The sequence below is a fragment of the Ursus arctos genome, unplaced genomic scaffold (assembly GCF_023065955.2).
Source record: "Ursus arctos isolate Adak ecotype North America unplaced genomic scaffold, UrsArc2.0 scaffold_1, whole genome shotgun sequence".
Taxonomy (NCBI): domain Eukaryota; kingdom Metazoa; phylum Chordata; class Mammalia; order Carnivora; family Ursidae; genus Ursus; species Ursus arctos.
Window position 1 is genome coordinate 77,146,878 of NW_026622763.1, and position 17,774 is coordinate 77,164,651.

Genomic DNA, 17,774 nt, shown 5'->3' on the forward strand with positions numbered 1-17,774 from the left:
AACATTTTAGCTCTATGCATGTTATTATATATAAATTATGCCTCAATTTTTTAAAAATCTGTGAGAGAATGGAGCCTCTGGGTGGTTCAGTTGGTTTAGCGTCCGACTTTTGGCTTCAGCTCAGGTCGTGATTTCAGGGTCATGGCATTAAGTCCACTGTCAGGCTCTACACTCTGCGCCAAGTCTACTTGGGATTCTCTCTTTTCCTTGTCCTCTGCCCTTCCCCGCCCCCCCCCCCATGCACTCTCTCAAATAAATAAATAAATCTTTTTAAAAATTTTTTTAAGAGAAGGACTCTGAAATCCCAATCTGTTCATCAGTCAAGAATTCCATGATTGATTGGTTATGTCCACCATGGACAAGGGGGAGGAAGATAGATGTCAGCACATGTCCTCATGTTTGCTATTCTTGTTCTTAACTGATCATCCTTAGAGAGTTCTGCATCACCTGAGTAATTATAGTATTAACTCACCCACATTAAAGGATTATAATGAAGTGAAAGTTCTTTGTAGAATATACATCCTCACCTAAGTGTAAGATGTTCTTATTCACATTTGTTCCCCATGATGTCTTGCATAGTGGAGCTGACTTTAGCGGGTAGGTTCCCAGAAAATTCTCTGGGCTGAAATGAAATGCAGCAGAGCCAGATATTTTCAAAATGCCAGGCTTCCCATTAACATGAACATAGTCTGTCTGTCCCATTATTCACATTGCAAACATTGACCGCTGCTGCCGACTTGTTGAGCTGACTTTCCCATTGCCCTACAGCACCACTTTTTCAGGTACTCAAATGATTTCCACAGGCTGAACTAAGGAATGTGTTTTCTTTGAGGCTCTTATTCTTTTCTGATGCTTTGTCTCAAAGATGGGGTCTGGAATTTCTCATTTCTCCTTCTCCTTCCAACTGCAAATCTGCAGGGGCCTTTCAGAGCTTTGCTCTGTGGGTTCTAGGTTTATGTCTGTTGGCTGAGGCATCTGTTTCAGGTGCCTGTAGGCACCTTCCAGCAGTCTCCCAGATTACTGATGAGAATTATGCTAACCAGCGTGTATCACTGGGAGGCTCAGGACTCAGCAGCCGTGCTGTTTCCTGACTGGTGTCTCCACAGAGGGAACAGGACAGAGCCTGGCAACCATACCTTCACTTCCGAAGCCAACCAGAGAGCCAGGGCCAACGGCAGATGCAGCCTGGGTATTCAGCCAAGAGATACCTCCGAGGCCTCTTGCGGACATGGCCCCCTGACACCATGTACAGGCTCCACTGTGCAGGTCAGTGGGGCAATGGGAGGACATACACGCTGAGATGCCCTGCCTTGAATTCTGATGTGAGAGTGTGTTTTTCATCAAGTCCTGAAACACTAGAATTTTAGTTCCAATTTTGTGTTAAGGCAAAGGTGCTCAAGCTTGGGAGCTGAGAGCCTCTATCAGACCTTTTGCTCTTTGTCCTCCCCCACATTTGCAGAGGAACCTACAGCCTGAAGTCTTGCCTTCCCTCTAGCTCCTCTCAGGACCTTCACACTCCACATCCCAAGCAGAACTTTCTTCCCAACCTTCCCCACCGAGAGACTTCAGATCCTCCAGATCAATCCCTCTCTTTTTGAAGATAAGGAAAAGGAGGATGGGGGACGGGGGAAGTGGCGAAGTAATTTGTCCAAAGTCATTCAGCCAAAAGCAGAGCTGGAACCAGAAGGCAAATCCTCCCTATATCCCCAGCTCCACATTCACCCCAACACTCCCTAGTTGCCCTTTTGAGGTGATCTCAGATCCTCCAGGAAGTAGGAATGTTAGGCCTCCTCCTCTTAAAGATGGCAGCTCTCCAGCACCATCCACTGAGGAGATAGACACCCTTATGCTAAACAGAGACCCCAAATGTACTCTGTAAAGGCTTAAAAATGGAAACTATTGGGGATTCAAGTTGCCAGATTTAGTGCACACACACAGAGACCCACACAGACATACACAAACACACAGACACACACACACACAAAGAGTTAAACTTGCACTATTTGGTACATATTTTTGCTAAAAAAGTATTCATTGTTTATCTGAAATTCAATTTTAACTGGACATCCTATATTTTATTTGGCAAACCTGTTGGGGATGAGAGGAGTGAGAAGTAGGATTTGCCAGCACCCATTGGGTGTTTGCCATTTCTTCAGCACAGACAGGACCAAAGGAAGACTGACTTGCTTCTTGCTTTATAGGTTTACCTCGGGAAAGGAGAGAAAACAGCTCTCTCCCCAGTAAGTGATGACTTGAAGGAAAATGAGATGTGGGTTTGTCCAGCTATTGGTTTTACCTTCACGGCAAGACCGGCATTACAGGCAGTTCCATTTATTTAACACTTGTGAGAAAGAGCCTCTTAACCAAAGATATATTTATCATTAGATGGAGCAGAGGACACAGCAGACCACTGCCCCATAGCCTAGGCCCAACATCTTCAAGGACAAGAACCCCACTTAACATCAAAAAATGTCTCAGACCCCCTCTATGGAAATCACATGGCTACAACGTGTAGTTTAAGGAAAGATTCATGTGTATGTGCATTCTTGGGTCCCTTGCCATAATTCATCGCCAAAGCACCTCTTGAAGGTAAGACCGTCAGGCTGGAGGAACAATAGCAATACTGTGGTATGAGATCACTGGCCCAATGGCCTCTGCCAGTGAGCTCACATCTCAGAGCTCACTACCTTTGTGATGCTAGTATGTTCTTTGGTCCCATCTTTCTACCCCTATGATAACTCCTTCAGACAATTCAGGCCCACATTTTCTACAAATGCTTCTCTGACAACTCCAGCCAATATTGAGCTCCCTATTTTTTGACCTTATATCACATTGACATTTGGGGCCACACAGTTGAGCACAGGAGAGCTTCATCTCTCCAACAGACTATTAGTGCCTCTAAAAAGGGCCCGTGTCTGGCCATGGTAAGCTCCCAATAAATGCTTGTAGAATGACTGAATTGAGAATCATGAGGCCTACAGAAGCAAGTAGGATACATTCAGGAGAAACCTTTGGATTCTCCTCTTGAAGCAGGAGGAGCCTTTTACCCAACCGCAAAGAAGCAGCCATGCTTCTTCCACCAGGGAGACCCAGTTCTTGGAAATGGTGAAGTGGAAGAAGCACACAGGTGGCACAAGACCAGAAGTACCCAAGACACTGAACAGAGAACACTCTATGAGTTCTAGCTCATTTTTAATCCCTCCCATCCTCTAATTGTCTTCTTTAACGGCCAGTGTCCAAAGCCAAGACTAGTGTAAGTGGGGAACCTTGTAGTCATCTCCAAGACTTCTGGACTGGCAACCATTATTTCTACTAATAACTCCTGACCTATTCTTCAGGGTATATCAAGGATTCTGTGCTGCTCCAGGACAGTCAACTTAATGTACCAAAGAATCTCAGGCCACAACAGGATCTTTCAGGTGTACCACCAAAATACCATCTCCTGCCTGTCTTCCCTCCATTTTGGATTCAACAAGGAAAATCTTTTGAACAAGGTACATGTTGATTTTATGACCAGATCTCAAATATTTGGATTTTTAACACTTTAAAATGGAGCTCCCTAAAATGAGGTCTAGGGATTCTGGGTTTCATTGCCTTTAGAGTCTAGACCAGCACTATCCAACCATACTTTCTGCAATGATGGATTATTTTATCATATGTGCTGTCCAATTAGTAGCCATTAGCCATATGTGGCTATTGAGTGCTTGAAATGTAGGAAGTGCGACTATGAAAATGAGTTTTAGAGTTTTACTTACTTATAATTAATTTACGTGTAAACAACTACACGTGGCTATTGGCTACTCTATTAAACAGTACAGGTCTAGACTCTAGATTTTAGATGATTTCTTAGGCCTGTTCTACTCTAACATTCTTTAATTCTATGGTTTTGTGGCAATATCATAAGAAAAAATACAGGCTTTGGAGCAATGCCTTTCCTCTCTCTTACTAGATGTAAGATCTTGAGCAAGTCACTTAACCTCTTTGAGCTTCTGTTTTCTCATCTCTGTAATGAACATAATAAGACTTGCCTCATTACTGTACAGAAGATTACTGAATTGTCTGTAAGCTGTCCCGTACTATGGGGGTTTTACTTATCAAAGTTATTCTTGGGAACTTGAAGCAATAAAAGAGCCCAAAATTGCTTTTGCTAAGGGAGATAGGAAAAGATGACTGAGTAGCACTAATGGACAAAGAGTAAGACATTGGCTAGTGCCAGGGTTTTTGAGAAAAGAGAAGGAAGAACAAAAGCCAAACATAAAGTTAATTTTTCTGAAATGAAAAAGGAAATTTCCAGAAATAATGATAGTGCTTAACCAAGTCTTGTCCTTGGAAAAGGATCTGGTCAGGATAAGTAGAATATTTGATCTATCCAAAGAATGGAGACGAATGTGGCAGATTCTCATTAAACATTCCTGCCATATACCTCCCATAAGTCTTGACTCTGGAACCAGGGAGTTTTGGTCACAACCTGTTGCACAGAATTCATATACAGGAAATATGATGGTCAAGCAACTGTATTTCATTTTGTAAATTAATACCCTGGCTTATAGAGTCTCTCTACACTTAGCTAATGTGGGTTAACATCCCTGAAACCAGTTGATTCTGGGACACTAAATAGATCGAGTTTCTGGGCCATCCATGTCCTGGGAATGGGTGAATTTGCCCAGGTAATGCTCCTGTGTTGGGACCTTCTGTCCTTCCAGGTGGCACCCCATTTTGACATTGCCTTATGCCCTATCTTTTCAAAAATCCTACTGTCTCCAGTTAATATCCTTAGATTTTGATGCCCTAGGGTCTATAAATACTAGACAGGAGACTGCAGTACTTTCATTTTGGGTGCAGATCAAGCTTGTGCACCAAAGGGATCAAGTGATTTCCTTAATTAATGCCATATGCCAAGGAGCTGTAAAAATCAGGAAGAAAACAGAGAGGCCATATAGAATTGTAACTAAACCTGTGGCCATTAGCACCAGATCCCAAGCCATGTGACCTCTCTGGGCTTCAGTTTCCTCATTTATAAAATGGAGATGACCATGCCCACTTTTGCCTCACAGGGTTGGATGCTGGAATTAAATGGGATAAAGTAGTATCTGGCACATAGTAAGTACTCAGTAAATGTTAGATATAAACCCTCCTACCTTGTTATTTAAGCATAATTACTAACTAACTGCAATGCCCTCTTGTTCATGATCAGAAGGATCAAAAATCAATTTGCAAAGAAATAAAAACAGCTCAGAGGCTGTAACTTGAACCCTGACTGATGGTTTTATTGGTTTTAACTTCATCTGCTCTTGGCTTCCCTCTTTTTTCCAGACACTTAATTCAGAAAACTAGGAAAAGTCCCAGCTGCAAATATAAGATTTTCCCAACAATGTGATGCTGGTCATGTCACTTATGCTCCCTGCATCCTTAGTTTGCTAATCTGTAAAATGGAAGTAATGGTATCTGCATGCCACCCTCTCTGGGTTGTTGTAAAAAGAAAATCACAGAAGAGGACAGAGGTAAAAAAGCTCTCTAAGACCTCTAAATTGCTACTCCAAGTCACATTATTTGGCTAATCTGAATCCATATTTTGAGACAGAGAGATCAAGTTTTATGGTCTCCTTTCAACAACTGAACCTTCCAGTACCTTGCTTGCACACCTGTTTCTATTAAGCATAAGCAAATGAGCCAGAGATGATGTTTACTGAGAAAAATCTTGGTTTCCCTTGCATAGATTGAGTCATATACTCAATATCACCTGGGATACAGCCAAAGGGAAGAATGCTTCTCTATATCCCCCACCCACAGTGCTCCCTGCCCCAACTCAGACAGTCTACCGTGTAAGACTGTCCACCGAGTGAGTGGCCACTTGGCCAGAGTTTCACTTCCTCTACCCTCAGAAATGCATTTGGTTCCAGGTGAATCTGACCAGGAAAGATGGACCTGAAATCTGGCTTGGCCCCAAAAGATCATTCTAGAATATACAAAAAGGTCATTAGTGCCACACCCTTTATGGCGTTGAGGTCCTCTTGGGGCAGGCCTATTGTGGCCCTGAGCTTCCTCAGATTGAGGGGTCCCCAGGGCTCATCAGGTTTCCCTGGGCCGCTAAAACCTGAGCAGACCCCTCTGAACCCGAGCCTGAGTCTGCCTCTGTTCTACCCACATTCTTGGCTTTGGCTCAGACCCAAAAATGTCAGGAGCCAATGGGCAAAGGAAGGAGAACTGGAGGGAAGGGTAGCCTCACAAGTGGGCATTTGGCTTTTGACCCAATGACACCAAGGAAGGGAATTACGCAGGGAATGACAAGGGCTGGGGAGGAGAGACAGAAGGTGAGGCTGGCTGGAAGCCTCCAGAAGTCTGGAGTTCCAACATATACAGGGCCCCTGAAAAGCTTCCAGAGCCCCTGGTTGAAAGACAGCCCCATATTGTTCCATAGAGCAGCATGCCGAGAGTGGAGGTGTTGCTCAAGCAGCTCCAAATAAGGCAGGTTTGCCAGATCATTTCAGCAATAAATCTACCTTGAGTAAGTGATGAAAATAGCTGCAGGACCCTTTACCCCATCGATGAAAGATTTGTTAACTATGCTGGAGTCATCTGTTGACTCAGATCCTTTGTAAGTTCAGAGAGCTAAGCAGCCGTCCATCACGGTGCATTCAGCAGAGCTTGTCCCACAAGTAAACAACCAGCAGACAGCCCAGGAAATCAAGTGCTTCAGACTGAGCATCTCAATGACAACAGATCAGAGCTTCAGGTCCGCCCACCATCATCACACCCTCCAGTCCCTCAGTTTGCAAAGGGCCATCACATTCATTATTTTGTAGGAGCTCCAGACAACTCTGTGAGGAAGCTAGGGCAAGGAATCAGTAGCCCCATTTTACAGATGAGGAAACGGAGTTCAAGAAATGAAGACTCAGTCTTGAGTGTCCTGATTCCTAGTGCAGTTCTGTTCTATAGAGCTGGCTGCCACTTCCGCAAAGGCACTAGCAGAAATACAGAAATAAGGAGGGAAGAGGAACAAGGGCCTTGGTCAACACTTTTGCTCAGAAGAGCAAGAAGGGAGGCAGCTTGGAAGCAGCTAATAACACCATGCCCATCTCTGGGTTTACAAGGCTGACCCACTGTTCACCTTTGCAGGTCAGCAGGACCTGGCTGAAGGGGAAGCTGGGGCTAGTGGACGCGTGGACGAGGGCTCCGTGGCCAAGAACGACAGCAGTCAGGGGATTCACTTGCCACAACTCGGGAAGCAGCCATGGCAGGAACCTAGAACCCAGGCAGAGGTACCATTTATAAGGGTTCCCCTCTGTCATTGTTCTTCTTGACCTCAGAGGGGATACGCCCTCCTTCACCATTTCTTGGGGCTCCTCCAGAGAAGGGAAGAGTACTTCGAGCCTATTGACCACTGTGTCCCAAAGTGTCACATGTGGAATACTCCCAGCTGCTCAATGAAGAAAAGAATTTTGTGGCCAAATACATTTGAGAAATGCTGCATAGCATGTTCTCCTCCCAGAGGGTCACAGGGCATGTTGGAACATGGACCATTTGGGGAAGTTCGATAGGTGAAGTAGCTGGTTTAAGTTTAAACCATGGTTTTCCAAACTTACTTAACCACAGAGTCCCCTGTACTCTTCACCCCATCTAGGCAGCTGTAGTCTTCTCTAGAGAAAAGAGGTCTTGGCCTTAGAATTGGAAAAGGCTTGATTTGGGTCCTGCATCTGACAAGTCGTGGTGAACCTGATAAAGAAACTTAACTGACTTTGAGCCTGAATTACCTCCTTTGTAAAATAGAGCCGTTCTCATACATACTCACTAGGCTACTATGAGGATTAAATGCATTAGAATATAAACATGCTTTCTAAACTCTAAGTCCTGTGTGTGTGTGAGTGTCTGTGGGTGTGTGTGTGTGTGTGTGTGTGTGTGTGTATGTGTGTACAAGATGACAGCGGTTCAGAGAGACATAGACAATACATGATCCTATTTTTAAGCTCATTTGACTGACAAGAAGGTCACATGCCCCTGTGAGCTGGAAAGGGGGAGAAGAGACGTGCTACAGGGGAAAAGGGAGAGGGAGAGACATTTTACAAAGCATAAAGACAAGAATATAGAGCTTCATTTCGATTTTTAAATTTTTTTGCAGGAAAGCTCTATAAGAAAAACAAAAAGAAAGAACTATTTGTCAGGCATGGTTAAAGATCATTCTTGCTCTCATAATAATACGATGTTTTATTATGACAAATAGCATTAGAGATCATACAATTACAACCTTGTTTTTCTTCCTAAGCCGCAAAAGATTTCTTCCTGCAATAAGAGTCTAGCCACAAGATTTGACTGACCTGCTCTGTTTCTCTAGAAACGCTGTTTACAGGAATGAGTATCTGTCATTTCCCAGGACACATCAATAGAGAATCACCATCGTATACACACTTCAAAGGAGAGCCACAATGAAAACATACAGCAAACCTCCCGAAGGGCCTTTGGGCATGCTCACATCGATCATTCTTGGCTCCTGAGTGACAAATCCCACATTACATTCTATGGAGGGGTCTTCCCCAATAGAAAGGCTGATCTTAGCGGTAAGAAGCCAAATGTCTTGCTTGTTAATCTGGGTAACCCTCATCATGCAGAGTTCATTTGAGAACACTGAGGCACATCGAGTGTCACTTCCTTGGGCCTCTCATCTTAGAAAATAACAGCCAAAGTCCAGTGGAAGGTGGCAACAAGACCAACAGACTCCTTTTTGCCTAGTACTCAAGCACATACATACTGAATCAGACTGCCTGGTGTAAATTACTCCCACTTTCTAGTTGTGATCTTGACCAAGTTATTCGGTCTTACCGAGGCTGTTTCCTCACCTGTAGAATGGGGATAACAATAATACTTTCATAAGACTATTATGGTGATAAGGTGAATTACTGGATGTAAAATACTTTGTATAACTCTTTTCCTATATTTAGCATATGTGTTAGCTGTTACTATTATCACTATCATTCTCTCCACCACCTGACTTGCCAGCAAGAATCCAACCCAAGTAATGAGATTAGGACACCCTGAACCTGCCTCGGCTAAAGCCATGGCCATCTCTGTGCCTGTTCTTGCCTCTATTCCTGTTAATCCAAAAGTGATAAAAGTTGAAGGTCAACTGTCCATCCTCATACCTGCAACTAATAAATTCTCATTCCTATCCTGTTTCTACAGACAGACAAGGGAATATAAAACTCCACAAGGGCAGAAGCAGCCACTTGCTAGAGGAACCTCCTGATGAAAGGTGTCTTTTCCCTCCTATAGCACCTGCTACTGGCTCTGAGAAAAACACAGCTGGGGAAGTGAAGAAGAAAAAGGTTGTGTGTATGTGTGTGTGTCCGCATCGCGTGCTTGCCCTTAGAAGATTAATCTCAATCTGGGAACGAGACAGCTCAAAGGGGTGTCTCAAACAGAGAACTGGCCTTACTCACTATCGAGCTCACCATGTGGAGCTGAAATAAAACTGTTATAATTTACTAAATGTTGACAATTGTAAAGTACAAGGAGTTACAACTGCCCCCCAGTTCTACCTTAAAGCATACAATATTACTGCACTCTGGTAACAACAGAGACCTTTGTGCTATTAAGGGGCGGGGGGCTATCTGTAAATATATAAGGACGGAATTTGAGCTTGCAAGCAATTGACCCACTTCAAACCCAAAATGCTGGTGATCTTAATCCAGCAATGGTTTTTTTTCACTGAGGCTCTGTCACCTTTGAAAATGTACAGTAAATTTGGCAGTTTTAACAACCTTTTCAAAAGTCAAGTACACCTTTTCCCCTCAGGAATGTTTCTAGCTGTCTCTGGCCTCATCCTGCTTTGCAACTCTATGTGGGTCTTCGGTGGTTTGAAGGTACCTGTGCTGAGCAGGAGCAAAGCAGGGGCTCTGGAATGCTCTGCCCTGTGGCCGCTGCATGAACTCAAGCAGGCACTCACCCCTCTGAGCTGCACTGCCGTCATCTGTGCACACAGGCAGTAATGCCCACTTCACAGGCTGAGGGACGGATGACAGGAGATGATGCATTCCTGTGAAAGTATGTAGTCTTGGGTTGGGAACGATAGCAATGTTAGTTCATTGTGGGGATTCATATCCTCTGAAGTGGCGCTGGAGGAGCCATGGGTGCTCCAGGGGCTCCTTGTGCCAACAAGGGAGGTTATTTTCAGCCTGTTCAGGATTCTCTCAGATTTCCTATGTCTAACTTGATCAAAACCTTCCCATCCACACCAGAAGGGCCTCTGTCTTCCCAGGTCCCTTTGGACCAGGAGTTAACAGTAGGCCTGATCTGCCAGAGTCACTGCAGGCCTAAGGAAAATCCTCGATCCCATACCCCAGGTCAGCCCAGAACCAAACCAGGCTCAGAGGACAGGAGTCCTTTCCTTCAACCATGTATATGGGTTAGCAGAGGAAGGCAATATTTTCCAGTATATTAAAATTCTATAAAGTTTTAATTAGAATAAAGAAATTAAGGATTGGTTTGTCAGCATACTTCACGCAAATCATTTGGGTTTCCACATAGATTTCTCAATGCAAACCTTGTCAAACAACATGCATAAGGTCAGTATTCAGAAAAGGGCAGCTGTGGGCAGCTGGCACCTGGGCAGTGAAGGTCTCCAGGAACATAAAGATCCTATGTGCATGCATTTGATTAATCATTTTCTTAATGTCTTGAAATCATAAATATCACCCTGCTTATAGTTGGTTGAATTTCCTTCCTCATTCAACTCTAAACATGGAGGAGCTTACGTGTGTTTCTGATATTTTTTCTCTTTGAACACTAAAAAAAATGTGAAACATTTTTATTTTTCCTTCCATGAAATTGAATTCCTTGAGACCCAGCACACATAGACATTTCACAGAGCCAAGTTCATATGTTAAAAGCTGCGAACTAGGGGTGCCTGGGTAGCGCAGTTGTTAAGCATCTGCCCTCGGCTCAGGGTGTGATTCTGGCGTTCTGGGATCGAGTCCCACATCGGGCTCTTCCGCTGGGAGCCTGCTTCTTCCTCTCTCACTCCCCCTGCCTGTGTTCCCTCTCTTGCTGGCTGGCTCTCTGTCACATAAATAAATAAAATCTTAAAAAAAAAAAAAGCTGCAAACTAAAAGGAGAAGTTTTCAACAACTTTTGTTTTTTAAATATTTATTTATTTATTTATTTGTGAGAAAGGTGGGGAAGGGCAGAGGGAGATGGAGAGAGAAACCCAAGCAGACTCTGAGCTGAGCATGGAGGCTGACATGAGACTCGATCCCAAGACCCTGAGATAACGACCTGAGCTAAAACCAAGACTGTGCCACCCACGTGCCCCTCAGCAACTTTTGAATAACCACAAAGAGGAGGCTCTAAGTACTACCCCAATGTCTCATTCTCTGTCTCTTTCTCTCTGGACACACACACACACACACACACGCACACACAGGTACTGGGGTTTTTTGGACACAAAAAAACTGGGCTAAAGTTGTTGCTCATTCTATCACATGGTGATTCATTTTTAGCTCTGTTCTTATCGCAGAAATTCAGGGATGCCTAGATATCCTGCAAGTGGTGAGATTGGGCATTAAACCTAATGAGATAAGAGTCTACTCTCAAAGAGATACGGAAAAAATTCTAATTCCAAACACAATAGTAACTACGTGTAATTAGCTCATTTAATACTCACAGCAACCTTATGAGGTAGGGATTATGATTACTTCCATTTTACGGAAAAAGAAATTGAGGCTTAGAGAGTTTACATAAAGTAAGCAAGCACAAATGCACATCCCTGCTTTCTGCCCTTTCAAATCTAAAAGGTTGCACAGTGAAGGTTCTGTACCTTGCTTTTTTCCCTTAGCAACATATGTAGAGGTTCCTCCCTCTCCGTACACAGAAATCTCAGCTGTATTAGTCCAACCTGGCTTCACTTCCCCAGCTGCAAGACAAAGAAAGACTAGAGTTTGTCTTGAAGGCTGGTGAATTTATCACGTTTATACTTCTCAGGGGAGTGAGAGGCTGGATTAAGGGAGGGGCATTGCCGGGTTCCCAAAAAGCAAAGCGGCACCGCTTTGATCACACAGCTAGCTGCTGGGTTGGTTGGCTCTACTTCTCAGCCACGGGTACTGAAGCTACATCACACCCAGCAGCACCTGGCACCAGATTTACAAGAAGATACAGTGTCATCTGTCCTTTGCAAGCAGCAGTTTTTAAATGCCTGCCATGTCGGGTTTTGTGTTGTTTTAAAATTTTCTCCAGGTGCCAAAGGCTTTGAAATTGCCCCCTCTCTCAGAAGAACAGCCCAGAGTCCTGGACCCCCTGAGGAATCCATTAAAAGCCAGTGAACCTCCCGGAGAGCTCTTCATCTTCCCAGTGGAGATTCAGTTCCACACCCAACACCCCCCAAAAGAAAAACCACGCCGGAGAGGTAGGTCTAGGTCCCCTATGTTTGGGTGTTCCTGATGGAACACAGACAGGCCGGTAAGGACTGGGATGGGGGTTTCCCTAATGTAACCCTCTCCTAAATCATAGTCGACCCTCCCCAGGGTTATCCTCTGAGAGAATATTTTTTAAAGGAAGAAAAAGAGTAAAATCTAGAAGACGGTGTCTTCTGGGCATATTTGTATGTCACCATATGGTAGTAAATATGGCTTCCTGCAATTTCATGCTAACCTCCTACCTGTTAACCAGACTAGAAAGGATATACCCCTTAAAAGCTCTTGCCAAAGTACCAGAATTGCCTCTCATTGGCCAGGCGTGGGTTGTATGCCCAAGCTGGACCCAATCACCACAGCTCAGTGAGGAGTGCTCATTAGCTAGGCTTCAGTTGCATGCCTACCCCCAGAGTCAGGAATAGACACAGCTCCACCCAAACCACATATGTGAACGGGGAGAGATGGGCCTCCAAAAAAAGGGACAGCTGGAAAAACCAGACATCTATAAAACTTGGCTTTCTCCTTGTCTCCTAGGTGCTCCACACCCTGAGTCAGGACCAGAAACAGAAGAAAAGGCCAGGCCTTTATGGAAACCTCTCCTGAAGCATGCATCCCTAGAAAAGACAAGGGAGTTAACCGTGCGTCTCCCAATGGACACAGGCAGGGACACGCTCTCACGTCAAGGTAGCTATTCTTTCCCTCCAGCACCCCACAGGACTCTCACCCCAAAGGGAAGCAAGGCAGGACACACAAGAATCCTCAGCCATGAAAGAGGGGGCTGGCCGGGGGCTAATTCCTCCCCTGCCACTTGAAGATGACTTAATTCAGGCAGCAGCTGCCTTAACCAAAGTGCTATAATGAAACCAGTTTAGTGTCTAGCTTATGCAACTTACTCACTGAATCATCCCCTACTGATCGTTTCTCGTAGATCTAAAAGAGCACCAAACGCACTAAACATTTCTGCATACTTTATAGTTTATCCTCTGTTTTTAACTGATGCAATTTCATTTCTAATCAATTTAGGAATACGTATTTATTCATTAAAAGCCATAATATCAATAAAAGACTTCACTCCAGTTTTTCAAAACATCGTATGGACATTTGAAACTATACACATGAGTGTATCTAAGTGTATTTTTTATGTGTTGATAGGTTGGAGATAGCAGGTCATATTTTGAAAGCCCCTCATTTTCAGAAAACTGAACCTCCTTTCCAAAGCGCAAAATGACTATAGGACAAAAGCTAAGTGATCTCTGACTAGTGGTGATCAGAGGTAGAAGGATGAGCACTCATATTTACGGAGTTCTTCTTCTGTGCCAGGCAGCATCTTCAGTTTATCTCACTTACTCCTCACAACCCTACCCTCATTTCACAGATCAGACAACTGAAGCCCTAGGGCGCCTGGGTGGCTCAGTCAGTTAAGCATCTGCCTTCAGATCAGGTCATGGTTTCAGGGTCCTGGCATCGACCCCACGTCGGGCTCCCTGCTCAGTGGGGAGTCTGCTTCTCCCTCTTCCCCCTGCTTGTGCTCTCTCTTTCTCTCTCAGATAAATAGATAAACTCTTAAAAACAAAACAAAACAAACAAACTAAAAAACTGAAGCCCTGACAGATAAGTAATATGCTTGAGGTCACACAACAACAAGTGGCCCAGCTGTGACTAGAGCTCAGGCCTTCTGGTGCCAGAATCTGTCCTCCCATCCACTACACTACACTGTCTTCCAGAATAAACAAAACAATGAGCCTAGGTCAGGATGTTCTTGAGTTGTTTCAGTTTTGAGAGCTTCCTTTGACTCTTGGGGCAGGAGCTTGTTTACTCTTTCTCTTAAGTGAGAGTTAATCATCCTAAACACTCTGAAGTTCCCTTTAAAAAAAAAAAAATCCAAATATGGGCAAGGGTCACTCTATGTGCAAACAGGTAGGAAAGCAGCTTTCCATCTGTGTGTCACAACGTCCAGTGCACGGTCTGAGCCACTGGGATCAATGGCAACAGCACTGAATTTCATCTGTGGTACCGCTCACTTCCCACCGCTCTCCACCCGTTGGGAGCTGCCATGTCCACCAGGGGTCTAGAGCTTGTGCATCCTCGGCCACTCTACCAAGGGGAGCTGGTCTAAGAAGTCCCTCATACTTTGGTGTGAGTTAGTTCAGTATGTGACCCAGCCTAGTGCATAAAGAAGAGTCTAAAGAGGCAAGATTTGCATGGCAATCTTTCTTACAAAGATTCCTGGGGCAGGGCACCTGGGTGGCACAGTCAGTTAAGCATATGACTCTTGGTTTCAGCTCAGGTCCTGATCTCAGAGTCCTGAGATACAGCCTCACGTCAGGTGCCCTACCAAGCGTGGAGTCTGCTTGACACGTCCTCTTCCTCTCCCATATCCCCTCTCCTTCCCCTTCACCTAAAATAAATAAATAAATCTTTATATTTTTTTTTTTAAGATTTTATTTACTTAAGAGAGAGAGCATGAGAGAGAGAGAGAGAGAGAGAGAGATATCACGAGCAGGTAGAGGGAGAAGCAGACTCCTCGCTGAGCAGGGAGCCGGATGCAGGACTGGATCCCAGAACCCTGGGATCATGACCTGAGCTGAAGGCAGATGCTTAACAGACTGAGCGACCCAGGTGCCCCAATAAATAAATCTTTAAAAAAAAAAAAAATTCCTGGGGCAAGGGTGTTTAAAGCTACAAAGCAGGACTGTCCCATTGCCAGAGGTTGCATGTACCCATTTACTTGCTTAGCCCTGGATTATCTCACTTCTAATATCATAAAAATAAAGCCAGATTTTATATGCGCACATACGCCATACATATTTTATTGCTGAACCATTGAGATTAAATTGCAGACTTTGTATATTTCTTCCCCTATCATCACATATCTCCTAAGAGCAATGATTTGTCTCCCTCATAACCACAATGCAATTACCACACTCAAGAAAATTTATTTTTTAATATATAGTCCATATTCAAATTTTTATAATTATACCAATAATGTTCCTTGTAGTTTTTTCCCCCCAGTCAATCCAGGATTCTACTCAGGATCATGTATCATATTTGTGCCATGTCTTTAGAATCTTGTTTCTCATAACATCAACATTTTTGAAGAGGATAGGCTACTTGCTTTTCAGCATTACGCTCAATTTTGATTTGTCTGTTTCCTTGTGATTAGATTCAGATCCAACATTTTTGGCAAGAATAGTATGTAGGTCATGATATGTCTTTCTCAGCATATCACATCAAGAGATATGAAATATCCCTTCATATTTAGTCCATTTGTTTTCATTATAGGGGATGTTAAAATTCATTATATAGTTAAAGGTGGTGTCTACTAGATTTCTCCATTGTAAAGATACCTTTTCCCTTTGTAATAAATAAGTGGCCTGTGATACTTTGAAACTGTGTGTGAAGCCAGTTTTTAAACACAACAGCAACAGTGTGTTGAATATGAAATAAAGACCACTCTCTCCGAGATTAAGACAAGGTCTCAATCACTTAGATTACTGGGTTTCACCCTTCCTAGAGTAGTCCCTACTGATTTTGAAAAGAACTGGAGAAAGAGAACAGAAGTGGAGGACAGGATGTGCTTTGTGGAGCATTATCATCAATCCTATTACCCTCTAACTAACATCTGGAAGGTGCTACTTTGTACTTTACGACCTTGAGGAGCCATGTGATCATTGGTTCTGCTGAGAAAAATTGCTTTGTGGTTGGATCTGGAGACAACAATCTCATGAGCTTAAAGCTGGAGTCTTTCTAGTTTGAGCCTTTGTTCTGGGGGCTAGAAGGATCCCATAGCCTCTCTAGCCTGTTTTCTCTCTCAGGAGCCCAGCAACAAGATGACAACAACCACCACTACTCAAGTCCTCCCAGTTCTTGGAAACTCCCCCACTGAAGGACCACTGTTCTAGCCACCTCGGCCTCCATGGGTGGTTGGAGGGAGTCACTTGGCCTCCACTCCTTAACGGGGCTAGAAAAGAGGAACAAACTAAAGAATGAGCAGAAAAAAAACCAGCCTAAGCACAAGGAGCCATCAACCAAGTCCAAAAAAAGAGGTTCTTTCTCCTTCTTGCTGATTCAGAAGTTCTCTCACTTGTCTTTTTTCTCCTTTTGCTCTGGAAGATGATGATGCCCCACCCCAGAATGTGACCCCACCACTGTCCCTGACTAAAGGAAGAAGTCCAGAGAGCCAGAGGGGCCTGGACAGCCCCAGGACATCAAGCTGCAGCAGCTCTATAGGCCTCCTGGATGTGAGAAGGGCCGAGGGGGCACTCCCAGCAGAAGGACAAGGTAATCACTCCTGGGGTACCCAGCTCTTCCCCCCACCCCACCCCCTGCAGCTTGTCTCTGGCTCTGGGATCATTTTAATCATCTGCCAGGGCCACAAAGCAGCTGTGACGTAAGCTATCTGAAAGCCACCCCATTGAAAAGACGGAAATCAGCAGTGTTTCCAACAATGTCTGGGATTAATGTTCACCACGCATATTCCTAAAAGAGTCAGTACATGTTTTAAAGGTTTGCTGCACCAACACGCACCGCCAAGCCGTTCCGCACTCTTCTCACTCCTGGCAGCAGCATGTGATGACACAGCTCCCTGTGCTCATCAGGGAGACACGCTACTGGATTTACCAGGCATACTCAACACCCTCCCCGGGGCAAGGGAGCCTGGTGACATGACCCTGACAAGAGGAAGAGTCCCCAGACAGAAGCCCCCCTCCAGCCCAGGGCAGAGCCTGAGGCCCGTCCACGGAGAGAGAAGGACTCTGGATTTCTCTTGAAGGGCGAGGCAAAGAAAATCCACCCCCTCTGTGACTTAGGCCCACTGAAAGCTCCTACCCTCATGAGCTGCCAGCCTAGGGGGAGACTAAGACACCTATACCAGAGCAATAATGCAGAGACAGTGCAGTAGTTGCTTCCATGGGGGCTGTGATCTAAAGGCAGCTCATAAAGCAAAAATTGCTTAGAGTCCAAATTAGCCCCTGAAAGTCCCTTAGGGAGGTGCCATGCTGGACACTGACAAAACCATTTTCTAGAAAGTGCAGGCCAGCCAGCTGTTCTACCTCCCTGAGAGCACGGGGCTGCTTCTCTGGTTGAACACCAGATGAAGGAGACTGGTGTGTGTTTGGGTGCCAGATACCGTGAGGAAAGTATCTCTGTTAACAGCAGAATCACACTCCGGGCTGTGAGAAACTCACACTCTGAAAGGCACGTGGGGACAGAGAATCACAAAGACAGCAGGTATGGCATCTTTCATTTTCATCTCATGCTCACTCAGGGACAAGATGCCTCACTCTTTAAGTCTCTACCCCCCTCCCCCTCTCCCCCAAGCATCTACAGTGGAAGCTTTGTAAGCATAAATTAAATACATAGATCAGTAACTCCATT

General features: G+C 44.6%; 1 protein-coding gene and 1 long non-coding RNA gene across 3 annotated transcripts in view; one reads left to right on the forward strand and one right to left on the reverse strand.

Annotated features, from left to right (window-relative positions):
- KIAA2012 (KIAA2012 ortholog) overlaps nucleotides 1-17,774 on the forward strand; it is a 102,746-nt gene that overhangs the window by 14,961 nt on the left and 70,011 nt on the right. Inside the window, exons 3-10 of the mRNA XM_057304074.1 lie at nucleotides 1,107-1,266; nucleotides 3,339-3,494; nucleotides 7,117-7,259; nucleotides 8,369-8,552; nucleotides 9,175-9,317; nucleotides 12,223-12,391; nucleotides 12,933-13,082; nucleotides 16,512-16,679. Coding sequence (XP_057160057.1) covers nucleotides 1,107-1,266; nucleotides 3,339-3,494; nucleotides 7,117-7,259; nucleotides 8,369-8,552; nucleotides 9,175-9,317; nucleotides 12,223-12,391; nucleotides 12,933-13,082; nucleotides 16,512-16,679 — 1,273 coding nt within the window. The remainder of the gene's footprint in view (nucleotides 1-1,106; nucleotides 1,267-3,338; nucleotides 3,495-7,116; nucleotides 7,260-8,368; nucleotides 8,553-9,174; nucleotides 9,318-12,222; nucleotides 12,392-12,932; nucleotides 13,083-16,511; nucleotides 16,680-17,774) is intronic.
- LOC130542035 (uncharacterized) overlaps nucleotides 1-17,774 on the reverse strand; it is a 51,279-nt gene that overhangs the window by 12,063 nt on the left and 21,442 nt on the right. The window lies entirely within an intron of this gene.